The 22773-nt window shown below is 39.7% G+C and overlaps 1 protein-coding gene across 5 annotated transcripts in view; it reads left to right on the top strand.

Moving 5' to 3' along the window:
* The window catches only part of mid2 (midline 2), a 192220-nt gene that overhangs the window by 156695 nt on the left and 12752 nt on the right, over positions 1 to 22773 (top strand). For all 5 annotated transcript variants that reach the window (XM_033030584.1, XM_033030587.1, XM_033030583.1 and 2 more), the window contains exons 4-8: positions 6883 to 6990; positions 8989 to 9137; positions 12575 to 12702; positions 14608 to 14751; positions 21371 to 21532. In XM_033030584.1, the coding sequence (XP_032886475.1) occupies positions 6883 to 6990; positions 8989 to 9137; positions 12575 to 12702; positions 14608 to 14751; positions 21371 to 21532 (691 nt within the window). The remainder of the gene's footprint in view (positions 1 to 6882; positions 6991 to 8988; positions 9138 to 12574; positions 12703 to 14607; positions 14752 to 21370; positions 21533 to 22773) is intronic.

Genomic DNA, 22773 nt, shown 5'->3' with positions numbered 1-22773 from the left:
CAACAGAACAAATCCTAATTGAATTTTATTTTCATTACATAATGTAATGTTAGATCACCTAAATCATCTATTAAATACTAATGCAACCTCCAGTATAAAATATAAGGGTTGAAATCTCCCCATAGTGTTCTTAGCAGCCTGTAAACACAATTTGAAGAAGTTGCAGTGAACATGGAACCCAAATGAATTTATAAAGCACTGCAGGAAACTGAAAAGCTCCAACTAATTACAACTATCTTTTTATCATCTTCAACTCCTGCATTGGTATATTTAAAGACTGAGATTTCAACCAGGCTTCATTTCTCACTACTATAATCACTGAGTCAGTCTGTGCATTCTAAACCTGACTCCAGGACAAAATTTCAAACATTGACTATAACACAACACCGATGAAGGTGAATAAGGTGTTTCCCTTGCATGAGCTATTAAGCCAGCAGCCCATCTGCTCGATTTAGTTCAGGTATTTACTATCTTCAACCACCTATGGATATATGCTAATGCTCCAAATAATACTTTTCTCACATTCAAAAATGATGAAATGTCTATCGTTTCATTTTTGTTTGCAGAATCTTTCTGTATGGAAAATAGTGACCATATTTACTTTTTTTTTAAATTGCAGCTCAGTACACTTATAATAAATTTACTGTGTATAAATTACTTTAGATATTTGTAATACAAGGCAGTCCAATAAAAATGCACATTCTCTTTCATTACTTCATCTGACGTGACACACCGAGAGGCAACTTATTAAATTAACTGCTACTCCTTCCTGTTGTTAGTCCTTGGCCCGTTAATGTTCACCTTAGTTTATATAATTTAGCATAATGGAGGTGAATCCACTTAATATTTGTGGGCATCACTTCCAGTTTCTTACGTTAACAGCAAAGATCCTATAGCAAGCAAGATAGATTACTCGACGAAAAAGACGTATGGTCATGGGCTGATTTATGGGTAATTTTAGGCCCCATTTCTGTAACCGGCTTCCGTCTCCGCACCAAAGATCCCATAGCGGATCACTAGTGCAGAGATCACTAGTGCAGAGACGGAAGCCGGTTATGGAAAAATCCTCGTAAAATAAAAGTTATTTGGGAAAAATCTTCTCCTCATTTTCAGAATTATAATTTATTAACACAAACTGTTCCCCCGCAACGTTGATCACACTGCGAGTCGGATCGGGTCGGGTTACTGAAATGGATGAAAAAAAGGCCCACGTTCCACTCCGTTGCGTACTACACGTCAGCCCATTGCATTTAGAAGGAGTGATCTATCTTGCTTGCTATAGGATCTTTGGTTAACAGTGGCAGTAAAACATTCAGAAATTACAGATAAATCCAGCAAACCTGCCAGTACATTCTCAAATTCTAAATAAATTGACCATTATTTATTTTTATTCTAGAGTAAACAAACAGTAGCAGCACCAGCAACCCATGTCTTTTTGTAGCCTACTCCACCTGTCCACACAACATTTGTCCTGTTCTTCCCATTAATAGTTTCCTTCCCGAGAGGTTCTGCCAAATTTCTGAGCTGCGTAATTTCCATCGAAAATAAAGTAATTCTAATTGGTACTTTTGTAGTCTTCGGAAGCTTACAGCAAGGCTGGGAACAAGTTGTCACAATATTGTTGACAGTGGTTTGGCTGTGAGACAAACAGACAGTAAGACCCTTAGGAATGTAGTATTGTGATAGACACCATCATCGTGGTATTTATAAAAGGGTAACCCCTGATCTCTTTATTTCCGACATGCTCATTCAGAAGTAACGGTGCAATTGATAAAAGCACATCTGGAATCTTGGAATTGGATTTAGTCCAAACAGGCTGAGGGATGAAAATGCCGTCTCCCTCTGCTGATTGAGAATGTATGATGGGGCAGTGCAAAGGGTGCTTTATTTTTATATCATGCTCCCCAGGATAAAAAAAAACCCTCAAGGAAGCAGCATCCTTTATCTAACGCACGCTATGCGTGAGTTTAGAATACATTTTTAAAAATCGTTAAATAAAAATATTTCACGCAACGATTTTAACGATGCATCTTGAACCAAAATGATTTTAACGTAATTCTAGTGTCAAGACCATTTCATATACTATGTTATATCTTGGACCTATTACCTCTGAATCATTTTCTTTGCCAAAAATGTTATAAAGTCCCCTCTTTGATTTTCTGTGCAATATTAAAAAAGACATCAGGGTAATTCAATCACGGCATAGATTTGTAATAACATTATGAATACATGAAGACTGATTCTTCTTCCCAGAACAAAAATATTGAATAAAGTGTGCAATTGAAAAAAGAAATCTGAATTTGACAGAGAAACTGCAAACCAAATCTGGGAAAGAAATTGAAAAGTCACGCAGCTCAGAGCTTGCAGAATGGATAAATGAGACTACTTCCATTTTACTGTAACTGTCATAAATATTTCTGACAGCAGAGTTCACAAAATAAATTGGCCTGCTGAGGTTTATAGCTAACTGTTGTGGTTCACTCTATTGCTGAGAAATGTCTGGGCTTTTAATTTTAATAAAATAATCTTTTTATTGTGACTTATCTTCTCAACCCCCAAACCCACTCTATTTATATTAATTTTGTGGAAGGGGAACTTCTTACTTTTCCAGTTTTGGTTGTGTACATGCAAACAATTATTTAGTTAAATACCAACATTGTTTTCTGCTATACCTCTTCCAGGCACTTGCTCTTTTCTGCCTGGGGCTATTTTCCTTGCATCCCCCCTCCCTTGTCAAAGTCAGAACATCTGGTGTCCAGCTAAGGCCTGTCCACCTGTGCCAGCCTGCCTTAGTATTTTTCCTTTCCTATCTCGGCGAGGGCATGTGCAACGCCTACTGAGGCTAATAAACTAACAACCCTATGGCAGCTTTTTACAAAGAGCAAAGCCTTCAGGAGAAAGTGGATGACACTTAGTTTCTCTCAGTCTTTAACCATGAGAAATTATGATGTAATTTCCACAGCAACATGTGTTACCTGAACATGCTGATATTGCTGCAAAAAGAAAACAACTCCCATTCGTTAATATAAAGATTCATACTTTAATGGATTAAAGAATAGCGTTCTTCTTGAATTAACTAATATGGGATGTGAACTGCCTCTATGCAAGAATATTTGTTTGAGGAGTTGCTATTTTTTTGGTTTAGTTTCGAGATGTTGCACTGAAACAGGCCCTTCGGCCCACCGAGTCCGTGCTGACCAGCAATTCCCGCACATTAACACTATCCTACACACACCAGGGACAATTTGCACATACACCAAGCCAATTAACCCACATAACTGTAGGGCTTTGGAGTGTTGGAGGAAACCGAAGATCTCAGAGAAAACCCACGCAGGCCACGGGGAGAACGTATAAACTCAGTATAGAGAGCACCCATAGTCGGGATCGTACCCGGGTTTTCGGCGCTGCAAGCGTTGTAAGGCAGAAACTCTACCGCTGCGCCACCGTTGACACTTAAAAGACATTTGGACAGGTACTTGGATAGAAACAGTTTAGAGGAATATGGGCCAGAGCTTGGATGGAGCGTCTTGGGCTTTACGGACATGTTGGGACAAAGGGGTTGTTTCCTCAATGTGTCACTCTATGGCACATCTCAAAATATATACCAAATAATACTCCAGGGATTCTTGTTATCTCCATATCACTCTACATCCTTTCAAAAGGCAAAATCCAAAGCTAAAATAATTCTCCATGTGCCAGGTTATTATTCTTCATGCATTGACCTTGCACTGGGTTTGGAGGGAATATTTATTTTGAGGAGGGATCACATTGGATCCTTCATTGGATTTCCATTTGTGGCATGGAACAGGGACTGGTTCGTAGCCAATTTTATTTTCTCCAATAATCCAAAAAAGAATAGATTATGGCCTGGGTGAAAATATATACATGTTGAGTCCTTGAAATGTTTCATTACATGAAAATGTGTGTTCAACCAGTGCTGTTCAGATAACCAGAGAGTAGCATTATTTCAAAGTGGAACACGTATTATAATCAGGAACCTGTGTATGAGTATTGTACATAAAATAGGTGATAGCCCAAAGTCACTTGTAAAGCATGAGTTTGCTGCCACAGTCTCTTGCTCTGGCAGGAGCTTTTGAAGGAAGAAACGTTATCTCAACTGGTGGGACTGCCTTGGGGCAGATTTGGGATTATGGTAGTGAAAACCATGTGTCCAGTTACGTGTCTGAGGTTAGGCTGGGAATTACAGTGTTTGAGGTCCAAAAAGAGGAATTTGCTTTTCAGAAAGACAATGACAGGCCAACTATGGAGTAATGAAGCAGTATCTCCTCTGGATTCTCAGGAGTAATAAGACATTTAGAACTGATAACAAAGCATCAACATTTTTTTTAATGTAAAGAAGGCAGCGATGTTGTGGATTGCATTATACTACTGGAATTTGTGATCACCTATCCAATGCAAACCACAAGAAAATTATTAGATTCTATTTCACCATATCAGGATTTTAATGAATGATCTGTAAGTTAGCACTAGATACCATACAAACGTTGCTATGCCAAGTTGCCTCGATTCACCATGACCCCTGCAGTACATTGTGATAGCTTCTCAATTAAATTATGCTCACTAGCAACTATTCAACTTGGCTACATACTAGCATCTTGTAAAATATAGATAGGTGAAATTCAGAGGTCATTGCAAGATTGCAGCATGTGATGAACTGGCCAATTTGATAATTACATCATTTGTCCAATGCAAGTCAGTACACAAGGCAAATAAGTTCAAGTTCAAGTGAGTTTATTGTCATGTGTCCCTGTATAGGACAATGAAATTCTTGCTTTGCTTAAGCACACAGAAAATAGTAGGCATTTACTACAAAACAGATAAATGTGTCCATATACCATGATATAAATATATACATGATATAAATAATAGCTAGCTTGTGGGATTGTTGCAAATTCATTCAATTCTGGAGGTAAAAAAAATCAATTTATATGTAAAGTTTGAACACTTTCTCTTCTCAGGTAGACATCGTACAAGGATGTTACTTGCGATAGATTTTAATAGTTTATAATCCAATTCCTGGTATACATATAGTTGCAGCACACGAGTGGCACAATTTACATCCCTAAATCTATCTCCCTCGGGGCACAGAATGGGTATAATAGGAAATTATTTATTATCCCATTGATACAGGAGAAAGATATAACACTTGGCACATTTTTATTTACTGTATGCTACAACTGAACTCAATACTTGTACGGTATTCACCAGAAGAAGTAAGGGACATGTCAAGGAATTTTATGCAGACACAAGGAACTATCGATGCTGGCAGCTTGAGCAAAAAAACAAAGGCTGAAGGAACTCAACGGGTCGTGCAGCGTCTGTAGAGGGAATGTCAGAAGATGTTTTGGGCTGGGACCCTTTTCCAGACTGATAGAGTTGGGGCGAGAAAGCTGGCAAAGGAGAGGTTTGAGTGGGGGCAAAGCCTGGCAATTAAGAGGTGGATACCATTGAGGGGAGAAACTATTCAGACAATCAGACAAGCGAAGAAGATGAGGTGTGAAATGTAAAGCCAGAGGAAGGAATATGGATAGAAGGGGATGATTAGGGGAGCGAGGCTGAGGGAGAGGGAGATAGGTGGGATTAAGGGGAAAATGGGTCTTGGTGATGGGAAATAACTATACGGAAGAGGAGAAAGTTGGGCTAGTAGGATAGCAGGGGAAAGAGTGGGGATGGGGAGGCCGAATGGCCTCCTCCTGCACCTATTTTCTATGTTTCTATCGGGTTATTGATTGGGGACGATCAGCCATGATCACAATGAATGGCGGTGCTGTCTCGAAGGACCGAATGGCCTCCTCTTGCACCTATTTTCTATGTTTCTATTACTTGAAATGTTGAGAATTCTGTGTTTGACCTCCATTGCCTGAGTGAGGCAACATGCAAAGTGGAGCAACAGCACCTCATATTCTGCTCGCAACCCAATGTTCGGAACATTGAATTATCCAATTTCAGATAATACCCTCCATCCCCCACCTCCCTCTTTCCCTTGCTCCCACATCCTGCCCAGTGCGCATGTATTTCTCCCACCATCTTAAACACCCATCTCCTTCACTTCTGGCCTCTGTGACCCTTCTGCCAATTGCCGTCTCATCTACATCTACTTATCACCTGCCATACATTTCCCACCCCTACCTCGCTTTCTGAAATATCATCTGTCCATTCCCTCCACGGATGCTGCCTGACCCATTGAATGTTCCAGCCTTTTGTTTCTCGCTCAATGTTATGCTTTCTGCGCAGAGATGTTCAGTACGAATGCTACCCAGCCCTAACTGTTTTTACCATTCATTCAGGCTTCATTTATTCCTATTACTGATGGTCACTAACAAGGTTGTGATGAGTCATCTTGCACCACTACTTCATGGTGTGTGGTGAAAGCTAAATTTGCAGCGGAGTTTGGCAGGAGCTTCCCAGATTTTGGCTCAGTGTTCAAGCAACCATTTTAATTTTGGCTTAAAGGAGAAAAATGATGTCCTGTTTCACTTTCTGCCCTTGATCTTCCATGTGGTGGCAGCCACAGGCTTGAGAGATGTTGCCAAAAAAATGGTAGCAAAGTTTCATAATCATTGTACAGAAACAGATATTTAAACCAGTGATCTTGGTGGATTGTAAGTGGGTACTGTGCTCCAAGTAGTATGGAGCTGAATCACATACAACAAAGTGCTGATGTTTCATCATACTTAAAGGAACAATACACGGACAATATGTAAAGAATAACGTAAGTGCTGGGTAATAGATATAGCAATGGTTATTGATCTACTTCCGTTACCTCTAAGCTTGAACCAAGGCTGGAAATATCAGACTGCAAGTCAATGATTTGTGTAAGAATGGAAGATAAGCGTTTTATTGATTGATATCTGTTGACAGGTAACCACTGCAATACAAGAGAACAAACTGAAAGAGGAATGCGATGAGCTGATGGACATTATCAGACAAAGGAAGCAGATAATTGCAGTGAAAATAAAAGAAGGAAAGGTAAGCTTTTGTCTGTGTAAATAGCCCAAATAAATGTGCCAAAGATCAAGCTGTTAGTATCCAGGCTATTTATTTCTGCGGTTGAAAACGACATGCTTCAAATCAGCACACGGTTGCAGTGTAGTAAGTGGAGCAAAATCTACTCGGGATAAATTTGAGCGATCGTCTGAAGTATGCAAGGAGCATTTTTGGCTTTGTTCTTTTCTCCAAACTTTAAGCAGAACTGTTGAATGACAGGCTGAATATCAAGAAAGCTGCACGTCAAAAGTATGGCCTCGTCACATACAGTATCTATTCCACTATTTATATGTAACCAATTGTTAGTTCTTACTCAAAAGTTATATCCATTAAACCAAATTTCCTGACCGAACTAATCTTCAGAGTTTTAATCAATCATTAAATATTTTGGCTATGGATCCACGGTTAATTTAGCATAGAGCAGGGATCAAATCTGGCACTGTTATTGCATCCACACATTAAGGAGAGTTTTTTGCTTCCCTACTGATAGAGATGGGGTGGACATCATTATTTTTAAGGAAGTGAGCAGTGACTTACAATTCCAGCATCATCCTGGGCTTGGCAGCATCTCTTTAATCGGAAGTCACAGAGGTCAAACAGCATAGAAACAGTTCCTTTAACCCATTGAGTCCACGCCAAACCTCAAGCATCCATTTACACTGATCCTACAGCAATCCCATATTATTCTCACACATTCCCTCATCCATTGCCCCAGATTGTCTTGCTCACCGACACATGAGCAGCAATTTGCATGGCCAATTAATCTACCCGTGCACATCTTTGGATTATGGAACTAAACCGGATCACCACGTGCAAACTCCACTCAGGCAGAACTGAATTGGGTCACTGGAGATTTTCAGCAGCCACTCTTCTAGCTAACATTGTGCCCACTGTGTATCTGAAATATAAGGATATAATTTACTGTTCCCAAACACAAAACCTAATTGGCATCTTTCTACTGAACTGACTGTATTGCAACATGTGATATTGGTTCATTCCAGTCTTCAGTGTACAGATTCCAAACTACCAGCAGGGATTTAACATACTGCACTGGAGTTTTCATTTCTACAATAATCAATAGTTATCCCATAATGAAGGGGTTGGTTAATGCAATAAAGAAGCAATTGCTTCAACAATAGTGTTTAAAAAGAATCTTTGACTTGCTGAAGCATTCCCCTGAGCCCAAGAATCAATCATTGAAGAACAATAACCACTGCTGGTGTACCACAAAAAGACAATAATTTAAGAACTATTTGATTTGAAGTTTGTCACTGCAGTGAACTCAGACAATAAGATCTTATCTTTCCATGGGTTTGTTCAGCTGTCTGTGTCATTTTGTGGCTAGGTCAGCTGTTTAGTCCTTTTTAATTGCAATTCTTTATTGTAGGAAAATAATCCTACTGATTATTAATACAATTATTCTAGAGGATAATCCACCAGATTATTTTCTCCCTCTCCAAAATTGCTCACTCATTGCTAGAATTGCTTAACTTCCAAACCTTTTGTTTTCATATGAAAGACCTGAGAGATTTCTAACAAATTGATTGATACAAGTAGGGGGGCATAGAGTAGAGTAAACACTGTTTACTCAGAAATGTCAATTCTGACAAAATTCCTTTAAAACACCTCTTCCGAGTGTAGAAATATCGACTAATTGTACTGACTTTTAACCTAACATATAATTTGATCTATTGCAGAACCCATGAATTTATATTTCCCATTTACAATCAACAGACAGAACTTTCAATGACCCATTGATTTCCAATTCAAACATTTTAATGACTATAAAATTTGAGCATGCAGAATTTGAATTCATGCTCCTGTGGTTTTATAACAAATGGACTTTCAACATCAGCAATCAGAATATGAATAGAGCGCTGTGTGGTTTCTTCAGAAGCAGGTTATATGTCTTGATGAATGACTCTGTCTGTTTGCCTTCTAATCTTGTATTTATTTTCCTTCTATCTGATCCCCTTCAAGGTTATGAAGTTGAGGAAACTAGCACAGCAAATAGCAAACTGCCGACAGTGCTTGGAGCGGTCAGGGTCACTCATCAGTCAAGCGGAACAAAGCCTCAAGGAAAACGATCATGCGCGTTTCTTGCAAACAGCAAAAAATGTAACAGAAAGGTGAGCCGAACTTTACTGAAAACATTGGATGTAGATCATGTTTAGTTTAGTTTTGTCTAGAGGTACAGAGTGGAAACAGGCCCTTCGGCCCACTGTGTCCGCTCCGACCAGCGATACCCGTACACGAGCAAAATCCTACACACTAGGGCCAATTTACCATTTTTTTCACCTGTCAATTAACCCACAAACCTGTACGTCTTTGGAGTGTGGGAGGAAACAGGAGCACCCAAAGAAAACCCAGGTGGTCAAGGGGGGAATGTACAAATTCCGTACAGACAGCACCCGTAGGCAGGATCGAACCCGGGTTTCTGGCGCTGTAAGGCAGCAACTCTACCTCTGCGCCACTGTGCTGCCCTTCACCGATGTAAGATGGAGTGAAAATATTAAACAAAAAAAGCAACTCCCCATAGTTATTACAAAGGATAATTTATCTTACTAGTTTTCCCATATCCACTTAAGTATCAGCATAAATAGAGAGTTACAATTGGCTGAATTCTCCTTGGGGTGCATTAGCATAGAAACTAACATTGCACCAACTTTCCCCAAATCAACTGAATATAATCAGAAGAAACCCTTGCTCAGAACTTACCTACCTCAGCTGAAGAGTGTCGGTGTCGATCACAACATTTATAATCCGATCCCAAATTAGGCCAGTTTATTCTGGTCAGGTCAAAGATTGATCCGATCCCTAGGCAGTGACTACATTTGGCTCAGATCCCGACTTAGCAATGCAGAGCCATTGAGCTGTTGGAAGAATTCCAAACAAGATTGATCTTGAAGGACTCAATTAATGACAATATAAACTACCTCATGATTCTGCAGAAGGTTATAAAATGAAATTCAGAATATGAAGTAACCTTTTTGGGACTTTATAATAATCAACTGATAGATTATTATATTAGGAAAGATAAGCATTTAACTGATGAGAGAACATGAAAAGCAACATAATCAACTTTAATTCTTCGACAGCAAAAGTAAATGCCCTGCTATTATAACAAGTTTATCAATGATCCCTTTATTTTTAGTTCATTCCTTCCCACTGGTTGAGATTTTGTTTCACAAGTGTCCGCAGGCCAATAATATCATTCTTCAGCTGATTCTTCTCTTTTGAAAAACTCGGAGAGTGCATGCAACCCAAGATGTTGTCTTGTTTGAATAAAGTTTGCCTTTTCTGAACATTGTCAAGACCACAATATTCAGATCAAGAATTAGAGGTGGCGGAGTGGCATGATCACACACGTAATCTATTTAATTACCTTAGCCTTGCCAATGAAATTTACCACTGAGTCTTATCACCATTTAAAGTTCACATTTAGTTTTAGGGAGTGACACTTCCGACTATCTCCGAATACTCTAATTACACAGGGAAAGTATCAGAGGTTCAATATTGGAATTTCAATGATCCTTACCACAAAGCCAGGCAAGGTGGTACAGCGGTAGAGTACCTGACGTACAGTGCCAGAGATCGAGGTTCGATCATGACAATGTGTGCTCTGTGTACGGGGTTTGTATGCTCTTCCTGTGACCATGTGGCTTTTTCTCCGGGTTCTCTATTTTTCTCTCACATCCCAAAGACATCCAGGTTTGCAGGTTAATTGGCTTCTATAAATTGTCCCCAATGTGTAGGATAGAACTAGTGTACGGGTGATCGTGGTTGGTGGGGACTCAGTGGACGGAAGGGCCTATATCTATGCTGTTTCTCTAAATAAAGCAAAGTTGAGCAATTTCAGGAGAGGTATCACTAGCATTAGTATTAATTGTTAATGCCAGTGGCTCAGCCCATAGAAATAGTGAGTCCTTTCATTGTGAGTCGGATTACTTTGGTGAAAAACACAGAACCCACTTGTACAATGTAAGCAGGTTTCTGCATCGAGTCATCAAAAAAACCCACACATTAAACTGCAAGTTAAAATGGTTATAGAAATGTAGTGCATTACAGGGCACTCCACATCAAGTGTACTGCAGTATCAATACCAACTGCAATAAAGAATGTTTATAGTGGACCGTTCCAAGTTGAAGATATCCTTAATAGAATCAGCAGTCGAAATGCTCATTTAAAAATGTGAATCTTTGTTTTTTGTGGCAACTTCTCGAGAAAGTTGAACAGTTCATATTTGACTAAATTAAGCAGACAGCAGCTCAATAACTTAGGGATTGTACCACTGTGCTGCAGCAGTGGCAATGCCTACAGCACAGAGCTTCACTGAACACAGAGTAAACTGGATCTTTCTATTGCTTATGCATGCGAGCAGCTCTGGAGAATTGACCTCAAAGATCTGCAAATTTTCTTGCATTCTCAGCAGTCAATGCTGATTAAATTCCTTATTGGAGGGAATTATACCTCAGCTGATGATTTTATGCCATATACTGTAACAAAAAAGTGGTCTAGTGCAACGGTAGGACTTCAAATGATTGAATTTAATACCTCCAGTATGCAATGCACCAATTACAGTATCAAGTGCGTAAATGAGTTATTTTGCCTTATGCCTGTGGATTTATTCAAAACAGTTACAATAAAGTAGCTTTTAATCATGCCCATTTTTATTTATATTTTACTAGTGTTGATTTCTACTTTGCTTCTAGTTTCTGGTTTATCGTGGGATAAACAAGAATGTATGGGATTATTATGTATGGGATTATAAATATTTTATAAACCTCAATGTGAACATTATGACTTCCACAGAGGAATACAAGTGCTGGTGCTCCGTAATAAGATGTTCCATTGAAAATGGTGTCTGCCAATATTTCAGATTCACAGAGACAGTGCCTTGCTGTGCTAGTTCATTTCCACATAGGTCTTGTAGGTGGTACGTTCTATATTGCTGTTTTCCAAAATAATCAATGTCCACGAGAGATGGAAAAATAGCAAATAAAAATGTCACCAGTTCAAAGTTCATTGCTGTTGGTTAGTTTTCTCATTATTGCGAGAAGGACAAAAAAGACCAGGCCCCAAAAATGTTATGTGTAGGAAAGAACTGCAGATGCTGGTTTAAATCGAAGGCAGATACAAAATGCTGGAGTAACTCAGCAGGACAGGCAGCATCTCTGGAGAGAAGGAATTTACTGATGTCAAGGGAGTGGGCGGGACAAAGATAGAATGTAGTCGGAGACAGTAAGACTAGGGAGAACTGGGAAGGGGGAGGGGATAGAGAGGGAAAGCAAGGGCTATTTGAAGTTAGAGAAGTCAACGTTCATACCGCTGGAGGAACAATGTTATGCTGTTCAAAAATCAAAGTGCTAGAAGAACTCAGCAAGTCAAACAACATCTGCGGAGAGAAATGGACGGACAATATTTCAGGTCGGGATTATTCTTCAGACTTGCTTCAGATCCAGATCTCTGCAATTTTTCGTATCTCAAAAAAAAACTTGATTTGCAAGTGGTGCTTTTAATATTATATACTGTAGTTCTTCATCATATTTTGTGTGTTATTTTGTAGGGTTGCCATGGCCACAGCATCGTCTCAAGTTCTAATCCCAGATATTAATTTGAATGAAGCCTTTGAACATTTTACCCTGGATTTTGCGAGAGAGAAAAAAATACTCGAAAGTCTTGACTATCTTACAGGTAATGTTATTAAAAGAACAAAACCTTGACAATACTTTACTTTGTGGTCTATTACCAAGTAGTATATTACTAACATATTGAAAATATCCATCTTCCACTGACTCCACCTGATTGAAAGAGAATGACGCAGTAGCATTGTACATCAATGAGAGTTGTCTTTGTCATGTACAACATGCTCCATATACTTATCTGAGCACTTCAGTATCCTTCATCATCTTTTACAAATAATTGCATGGTCCCATTCAATCACATCCAAATAACATAAATTAGCTTGGATATATGCAACCACGTCTCTTGTCGTGGTGGATGTCTGCTTGTTCTCCAAACTTATTTGTCAGACTTGGTCACTATGCTCTTTCCTTTAGGCATTCACTCTTAAAATTCCTGAAATCCTGCGTAAAACCTCTGTTCTTGCAAATCCAGCTCTGCTAAGCCATTGGATGACTTTATGGATGGATCAAATCCTTCATCAGTATAGTCATTGCACAAGACTTGGTAATGTAAAAGATGCTCAAGTTTGATACAAGAGAACAGGCATCACCAGAGTGAAGACTGTGAGCTGAGTTGCAATTGCATAATGAATCTTGTATTGTCTACAGCTTGCTTTGGCCTGGTAGGAAATCATTGCAGAAATGATATGCAGGACTCAATCTGAAGCATTAATGTCAACGAGCCTTGATGTTATGTTAAATGTTGCTGCTAACAAACTGATACCATCTAGGCATAACATCACTCTGTCATTAATGCATTCCTATACAATTATAATTCCCTCTGAGCCTCCAGGTGAAGTGGGATGTACATGGTTTATTTTCACTCCAGGGCTAAGAACTAGTGTAAACAGGGTCCCCTTTTAAATACCAATCATTCGCTAAGCCTGCTGAAATTCCGCTTCAAGGGAGAGGTGACAGATTCATATTTCTACAGTGGATGCTAGCAAAGTGTTCAGAAGTTTACACCGCAGCCTTAATCACTTGTACAAATGCGCAATGGGTGACTTCAGCTGTTTCTCCAGGAGGCTGATAGAAATGTGACAAAGGATTAATGGAGAAGAACCCTTTATGGTGATAAATATGCATTACCCTTCCATCATTTTTTTTGGACTCTGAAGGGGGGAGAAAAGTACGGTAATAGGCTTCATCAATTTTGTGGGGCAGTAAACTAAATGTGAAAATAACTAGTTTAATGTGAATAATTAAGCGACACAAATATACAGCGACTGATGATAGATCACAGCAGTACAAATTTACATAGGAGGTCTTGTTTGAGAGGAGACATAAATCAGTCTCAACCGATCTGTCATAAAGCATATAATTGTCAAAAGATTAAATATTATGAGAGGCATAGATAGGATGGACAGTCAGAACCTTTTTCCCAGAATGGGAAAAATCAAATATTAGTGGGCATAGCTTTAAAATGGGAGACGCAAAGTTTTAAAGGAGATGTGTGGGGCAGGGTTATTTTACACAGAGGGTGGTAGGTTCCTAGAACGAGCTACCGGGGTGGTGGTGGAGGCAGACATGATAGCAGACACAATAGATTTTTAGAAAGGCATTTGGTTATGCAGGGAATGGAGGGATATGGGTTATGTGAAGGCAGATCAGAGTTGGTCTTGGCATCATGTTTGGCACAGACATTAAGGGCCAAATGGCCTGTTCTTGTGCTGCACTGTTCGAAGAAACACCACCCTCAATCAACTAGCATCTTTTGAATAAGACAATGGCTCCAGGGCAATTTCCTTTCTCTTTTGGCCTGCTTAGGCTCTTAAGCCCTTCAGTATTGTTGACCACTATGTTTTCCTCCCCGCTGCACCTTTGCAGCCTACAATGCATAATATCAAGCATGTTTAATTTTTTGCTTTGTTGAGAGTTTTCCATTGAAACTGTCACTCCCATTTTTTCATTGCAGCCCCAAATCCTCCAGGCATTCGTGAAGAGCTTTGCACAGCATCACACGATACTATTACTGTTCATTGGACTTCTGAAGATGAATTCAACATCGTCTCTTATGAGCTTCAGTATACAATCTTCACAGGACAAGCAAACTTTATCAGTGAGTTTACAAAAAATGAAACAAGCATAGTAAACAAACACTTTTATATTGACACCAGAGAATCTGCAGTACCAATCCAATCTACAATGGTGAAGGCTAATGTGGGGACAGGGCCTTGCACATAGATAACTAACATCAAAGGAGGAGGTGTGTGTTTATAAGCGTTGGATTATTGGTAGTCAGGCAAGGCATTGCATGAAGCAACAGATAAATCTAATGCAGTATGAACCACACACCTCCCATTTAGAAGCAAACATCTGAGAATCACACAATTATTAACATTTAATTAAGCACATTTATCAAATGTTTACAATGCATCGTGGATTGTCTTTCTGCTGACTGGTTAGCACGCAACAAAAAAGCTTTTCACTGTACCTCGGTGCACGTAACAATAAACTAAACTGAAACTGTTCCTGCAATACCACTCCTCTCCATTCAAATGGATGGCCTGCCTTGCTGCAGGTTCTCTGCTATTGATGCTGGGGAACCATCACAACTTCATCTTGTGTTGCCAACTCCAATGTCGAAGCACAACTGAGAAATCCTAAGTGAAAATCAGCCAGCCACCTCAGCCAGGTCTTCAGATTCACCTGGGTATAATGAATTTGGTGGCATTTGTGCATTGAAATATTTTCCATGTGAAAATGACAGCATTTTCCTGCAAACTCTGGTTCATAAGGCAGTCAATATTACCTGATATATATATATACAGTATTTTCCATAAAACCTCTTTATCAAACAAGAATATACAAGCTAACGTATTTCACAATATCATTGTTAAAACCCAAGTTAATACAATTCTTACACACCAGTTCTAAGCATAAATCACTCTTGTTGTGAAATTACTGTTTAGTGCCTGGTCTTGTACATCTTTGATGTCCTGTGCTGGATTACAATTATAGTTTCCTGAATACTTAACAGTTGTAAAATGCTGGAGAGCTGTACTTAGTAATTTTATGAAGCGAACATTATTTTAATCACTGGAGAGTTGTTATTATGTTGAATTTTGCATGGAGATGTGAGATATCTTGAGAGGTCACTACAGGGAAAATTATAAGCAATATGTTATTTACAATTTTGTTATTTTCACCTGAGCTCTATTTTATTGTTTCTGATCCCACACAAACTATGTACAGTGCAATTCAGGAGCCAGCCATTTTTTTTGATTTTTTATGTGGTCTCTCAGAAGATATTTTGTTTCAAGACATGTTCCTGTTTTTTTTTAACTCCATGGACAAATTCAAAGAATCATAGTGAGCGTGGGCTGTTGTGAAGTCTTAAGAGATTTCTGTCAATTTGTATTTTTCTTCAAGTCTTGCATTTTACATTGTGGTTAAATGAGGACAGAGCTGCAGCTACACAAAGCTGGAATGCTTATTCTGTCAAAAATATTTTAGACAAGATCATACCTGGAATTCTGACACATTGTCATGCGTTATGACTTGCCATGATTATTTTGCCTCGTAGATAACAGCAAGAAACCTCCTACTGTTGCTGCCATGTTCACAGCTTTGACCTTTGCTTCTGGGTTCTTCTTGGTATCTTCAGAGTGTTCCTGTAGCAGAGCCTGTCCATTGCTCACATTAGTATTAAACTGGAGTCTATTGCCACACTTGTCTAATGAAAACACTTGCATTACATTCCCTGATGGACAGGTCGAGGTGGAAGGGTGTAAGGAGGAACTGCAGATGCTGGTGCATTGGTGATCATTGTAGAACTAGTGTATGGATGATCGTTGGTCGGCAAGGACTTGGTGAGACGAAAGGCCTGTTTCCATGCTGTACTAAACTAAACCTCATGAGATTTTGATCCCTGATTCAAAACCGCTCTCTGCATAAGTCATAGGAAACATCCATTCTACTATTGAACCCTGTCAGCATTTAAAAAGGGTTTGGCACGGTGGTGCTGTCCCTTCATGCGTGAATGTTGATCCCCAAATATGTTGGCAATGGCATCAGAGCAACATGTAAATAGAACAAGGACAGATCATTCAGAACTTCAGGGTTCATAGATAAAAAGTAAACATGGTATGTAAGTTTCAGATTCATCAGCTCATTCAGAAACTTTTCAGCATCAAGTTAATGTATAACCAGCAAGGGAAGGTAATGTTAGATGGATTAATTCTGACAGGTTCCTGTTCAGCTCTGTCTTCCAGCTGACCTGATAGTGACATTTCCACTTCCAGTGGAAAAATGCTGAAGTGCTTGTGAAACAGTAACAAGCTGTCCCATGGGCCAAAATGCTGTCAGCTTAAAACTATCCTCCTCTCCTTGTCATGCAAGTACTTGTCATCTATACCTTATTTTAGGATGCCAGCCTATGCTGAGGTGAAAGCCTGTCATTTTGCTGATCACAACCGAGTTATGCAAGTCTGTAAATTGCCTTGCATAACTAAAGTATGGACTAAAACTGAAAGAAAACACAATAACACAAGAATATATGAGCCATCTGGACCCTCAGGCCTGCATCGTCATTCAATATGATCGTGGCTGATCAACTCTTGGCCTCAATTCCTCAAGTCCACACTAACTTTAACAATCCTGTCTTTCAAAAACATCAATTTCCACTTAAACCACTTTGAATGTGCTAGCCACAACTGTGATCTGCAACACAGAATTCCAGGGATGCACAAATTTGTGAGAAGGAATTTCTACATATCTTGATTTGAAATGACCATCCCCTTCTCTTGAAACTATGTCCTTCTTTCAAGATTCTCCCAGTGGTGAAACCATCTCAACATTGATTCTGTCAAGGTTATAGAAACATAGAAAATAGGTGCAGGAGTAGGCCATTCGGCCCTTCGAGCCTGCACCGCCATTCAATATGATCATGGCTGATCATCCAACTCAGTGTCCTAAAAGATTTCCCCTTTATCCTTAAACTGTGACCCCTTGTTCTGGACTTCCCCAACATCGGGAACAATCTTCCTGCATCTAGCCTGTCCAACCCCTTAAGAATTTTGTAAGTTTCTATAAGATCCCCCCTCAATCTTCTAAATTCTAGCGAGTACAAGCCGAGTCTATCCGGTCTTTCTTCTTATGAAAGTCCTGACATCCCAGGAATCAGTCTGGTGAACCTTCTCTGTACTCCCTCTATGGCAAGAATGTCCTTCCTCAGATTAGGAGACCAAAACTGTACGTAATACTCCAGGTGTGGTCTCACCAAGACCCTGTACAACTGCAGTAGTACCTCCCTGCTCCTATACTCAAATCCTTTTGCTATGAATGCTAACATACCATTCGCTTTCTTCACTGCCTGCTCCACCTGCATGCCTACTTTCAATGACTGGTGTATCATGGCACCCAGGTCTCGTTGCATCTCCCCTTTTCCTAATCGGCCACCATTCAGATAATAGTCTACTTTCCTGTTTTTGCCACCAAAGTGAATAACCTCACATTTATCCACATTATACTGCATCTGCCATGCATTTGTCCACTCACCCAGCCTATCCAAGTCATCTTGCAGCCTCCTAGCATCCTCCTCACAGCTAACACTGCCCCCCAGCTTCGTGTCATCCGCAAACTTGGAGATGTTGCATTCAATTCCCTCGTCCAAATCATTAATATATATTTTAAATAGCTGGTGTCCCTTAGAATCATATGTTTCAGTAACATCACCTTCGTTCTTCTAAGCATACTGACCCAACCGGTCTATCCAGTCTTGATAGGGAAATATCTTCACCCCAAGCTTTAACCTGGTCAATTTCTTTTCCACCATATATTCATTGAATGTTATTGGGATGAACAAAAAACAAAATCATGATCAAAAATTATGTTTAAAACTTGATTTAAAAAAAGGCCTGTTTATAAACCAGTACAAATATTGGTGAAGAACAGGCCATGACCTGCTAAATTTCAATGGAAACTCTAGTTTTAATTCTTGTGAAACAATATTATATGATCTTCAAATAAATGTATGAGGGAGATGATGATGATGATTAGCTAATATACAACATAGAATATATTGCATTTTATGGATCTTTGAGATCAACTAGATCAACCATCTTCAATTGGCTGCAGCGGTAGAGTTGCTGCCATACAACGCCAGAGACCAGGGTTCGATCCTGACTACCGGTGCTGTCTGTATGGAGTTTGTACGTTCTCCCCTTGACCTGCATTTCCCCGGGAGCTCCGGTTTCCTCCCATTCTCCAAAAGAGTGCAGATTTGTAGGTTGATTGGCTGGGTAAAATTGTAAATTGTCCTGGGTGTGTGCAGAATAGTGTTAGTGTGCGAGGAATCTGGTTGCGGCAGACTCAGTGGGTCGAAGGGCCGGTTTCTGCACTGTATCTCTAAACTAAACTAAACTAATGTCTCCAAAGCATACAAATTCCTACTTGCTTATCCACAGGTAAAGTATTAGAATAAAGCAACATCAGATTGTTAGGGTGCTTGAATCTATTGAGGTGGATTTACTATTCTACCTTCGGAAGGAAAATGTTCTGGAAGGTGAGGACCTATAGCTCAGGAGCTGCCGGGAGACTCAAAGTAGAGATCACACAAGAAGATTATGAAGACCGTAGATAGTGGACTCTCACTTAATATAAGTAACAAATCTAGAAATATTCTAACAATTATGGATCAAAATAATCGGAGACATTTTCTTGTCTATTCTTATTTCTAAATAAATATTTTGCAAATAATTACTAAACTTAAATATCTTCAGGTCAATACATTGTCTTGTTCTTAATATTTATCATGTTCATAAGACACAAGAACAGAATTAGGCCATTTGGCCCATTGAGTAATCAATCATGATTGAACTATCTGAACATGTCTGAAGAAGGGTCTCGACCCAAAATGTCAACTATTCCTTCTCTCCAGAAATGCTGCCTGTCCCGCTGGGTTACTCCAGCATTTTGTGTCTACCTTCGGTTTAAACCAGCATCTGCATTTCTTTCCTATAACTGAACTATCTTTCCCTCTCAAACCCATTCTTTTACCTCTTACCTTTAGCACCCTTACGAATCAAGAACCTATCATTCTCCACTTTAAAAATATCCAAAGACTTGGTCTCCACCGCCATCTGAGACAATGAATTCCACAGATTCACCACCATCTGGCTAAAGAAATCCCTCCACATCTCTATTCTAAAGGTATAGTCTTTTATTCTGAGGCTGTGCCCAATGGTCCAAGACTTCCCCACTAGGAAATATCCTCTCCACATTCACTTCATCCAGGCCATTCATTATTTGGTACTTTTCAATGATCTCCCGTCCTCATCCTTCTAACAAGCCCAGAGATGTCAAACGCTCATCAAACGCTAACGTAATCATCGCCGGTATCATTCTTGTCAACCTGATCTGGACCCTTTCCAATGCCAGCTGATCCCTCCAGAAATTCCTAAAACTGCTCACGATACTCCAAATGCAGTCAGGCCAGTGCCCTATAAAGCCTCAACATTATATCCCTGCTTTTCTCTTCTAAAATGATGATTGAAGCAAATTACTACCTTCAATAATGTGATTCATTCCCATAATTTCTGAATTAAATTATTCAAATCATCAGCAAACATATCAGACCTTTTTCAGGAGCTGCCTGAGAAGATATTTAAATTTAAGCACTACCTCCGCTATTCACCTGTTTGGTTCCCAGCGGACTCAATTGATTACCAGTCATTTACTAATCGAACTGAATAATAAGGCAATTAATCACCCTCTGTGAACCAAGCAGAGTAATTCATTTCTGTTTGAACTAACTGACTAAAAACCTCCTGACAGGAATCCCCCAGTGGCTGATTTGCAGCACAGCTATGCAAATGCTGTGGAGTTCCAGGTTTGATTTGCACTCTTTTGAATCAACTATTAACTTGGGTCAACACTTGGAAAGGTGCAGTTGTTCGTGAGAGCTTTAAGGAAGTTGGGTCTGTAAGATCCGGTTGGCACTCATTCACTATCCAGCAACACCCTACTGCGCACATCTGGAATGCAGAAGTAGGACAGTGGTGATGACTTAATTGGCAGAATAACAAACCAACACAGATGTGGAGGGGATGTTTCCACTCATGGGAGAGTCTAGGACCAGGGGCCACAGCTTCAAAACAAAGGGACGTTACTATAGAAGGATTAGGAGGAATTTCTTCAGTGGTGAATCTGTGGAATTCATTGCCACAGACGGCTGTGGAGGCCAAGCCAATGGATATTTTTAAGACAGAGAATGACAAATTCTTGATTAGTATGGGTGTCATGGATTATGGGGAGAAGACATGAGAATGGGGTTGAGAGGGAAAGATTGAATGGCGGATTAGACTTGATGGGTTGAATGGCCTAATTCTGCTCCAACAAGTTATAAACTTATGAACACTTGTCACTAATGGAAATAAACTAACAAATGCCCAGGCGAGGCACTGGGAGTGCTCATAAAACTTTACTCCAGCTCCAATTGGAGGCATTGGTTCGAATCCCACTTCTGACACCATGTGAATACCTTAATCTCACACAGGTTAAAGCACAAGCATCTTTATTGTCCAGTTCATCATCATATAAGCAGTACATCGCATGTTCAGTCAACTGCAGCTACTAAAGACAGTAGGCGAAATGCTTTGTTTCGCTGTTAAATAAGCAATGCTAAGAATTCAGTTTATGTTCATCATCTTATTCAGTCACAACCCTTCCCATTGCAGGTTTATACAATTCTGTTGATAGCTGGATGATTGTTCCTAATATCAAGCAAAACCATTACACAGTGCATGGACTTCAGACCGGAACCAGATATATCTTTGTGGTGAAGGCAATCAACCAGGCAGGCAGTCGCATCAGTGAACCCGCTCGACTGAAAACCAATAGTAAGTATTGCCTATGATTTATTGACAACTTTTTATGAGTTAAAATGGTTAAAACCTTAACCCTCTGCCATCCTCAGCCAGCAATGGGATGTTGCGTTTTCCTTCTAGTTCTGGAGCAATAGTTGGGTTTTGTAATAAAACTGAGGTAGTTTTTGAAACTAAAATTCACTAAATGTGCCTTCCAAAAAAAGGTAGTTATGCCTTCTCCTCCTGTTGGCAATTAAGTTGTCTCTGCCGCATAGTGTCTCTATTTACGATAACCATGATAGCAATGAGTGTGGGAAATGACTCCAGGGCCTGGCTGACATTACTTGTTGTAAAGGTTTCTGCACCGTCAGTATGGGACATAAATGTTCTGCATGGAATAAGTGCAGTGTAGTAAAAGATTTAGTTTCCTCCAGGAGGGCATTGGTTATCATGATTCAGTTATAGTCATAATAATAATAATAATAATAATAATAATAATAATAATAATCTTTATTGTCATTGTACAAGACAACGAAATTTTGTTGGAGCAGTCCTCCAGCTGCACAGGAATATGAGTATAAAAAAAACAGTCATGTGTGTACTGTTCAAATATAATTAACAAATTTATTTCAAATGCACATAAAGGGTGCTCTGTACTAACCATCGTCCAACTGGGGGGGAAATTAAACCTGTCCAAATGTTCCCACTAAGATTCCATTTAAGAGAGTTTATAGATGCAAACTTTGTCCAATTCTTAAAGGCTTGATATACTGGTTGCCCCCATCTTACAAACCCAATGTATCCATGTAAAAAGGTTTGGGAGACTGGTAGGATGATTTTGCTAGTTCCTGCAGGGTTACAGGTCAAATGTGTCAGCCTCAATAACAATCAGCACGGGAGCACCTCAAGGCTGCGTGCTCAGCCCCCTGCTGTACTCACTCTATACCCATGACTGCGTAGCGAACCACAGTGCGAACTCCATCATCAAGTTCGCTGACGACACCACTATTGTGGGGCGTATCACTGATGGGGATGAGTCAGAGTACAGAAGAGAGATCGAGCAACTGTCCATATGGTGCCAGCGCAATAACCTGGCCCTCAACACCAGCAAAACCAAGGAACTGATTGTGGACTTTGGAAGGAGTAGGAGGGGGACCCACAGCCCCATTTATATCAACGGGTCGATGGTTGAAAGGGTCAAGAGCTTCAAATTCCTGGGCGTGCACATCTCTGAAGATCTTTCCTGGTCCGAGAACACTAATGCAATCATCAAA

Source organism: Amblyraja radiata, chromosome 12 (genome assembly GCF_010909765.2).
Source record: "Amblyraja radiata isolate CabotCenter1 chromosome 12, sAmbRad1.1.pri, whole genome shotgun sequence".
Lineage (NCBI taxonomy): Eukaryota > Metazoa > Chordata > Chondrichthyes > Rajiformes > Rajidae > Amblyraja > Amblyraja radiata.
Note: the sequence above shows the minus strand (reverse complement) of the source record. Positions and strands in the feature narration are given on the sequence as shown.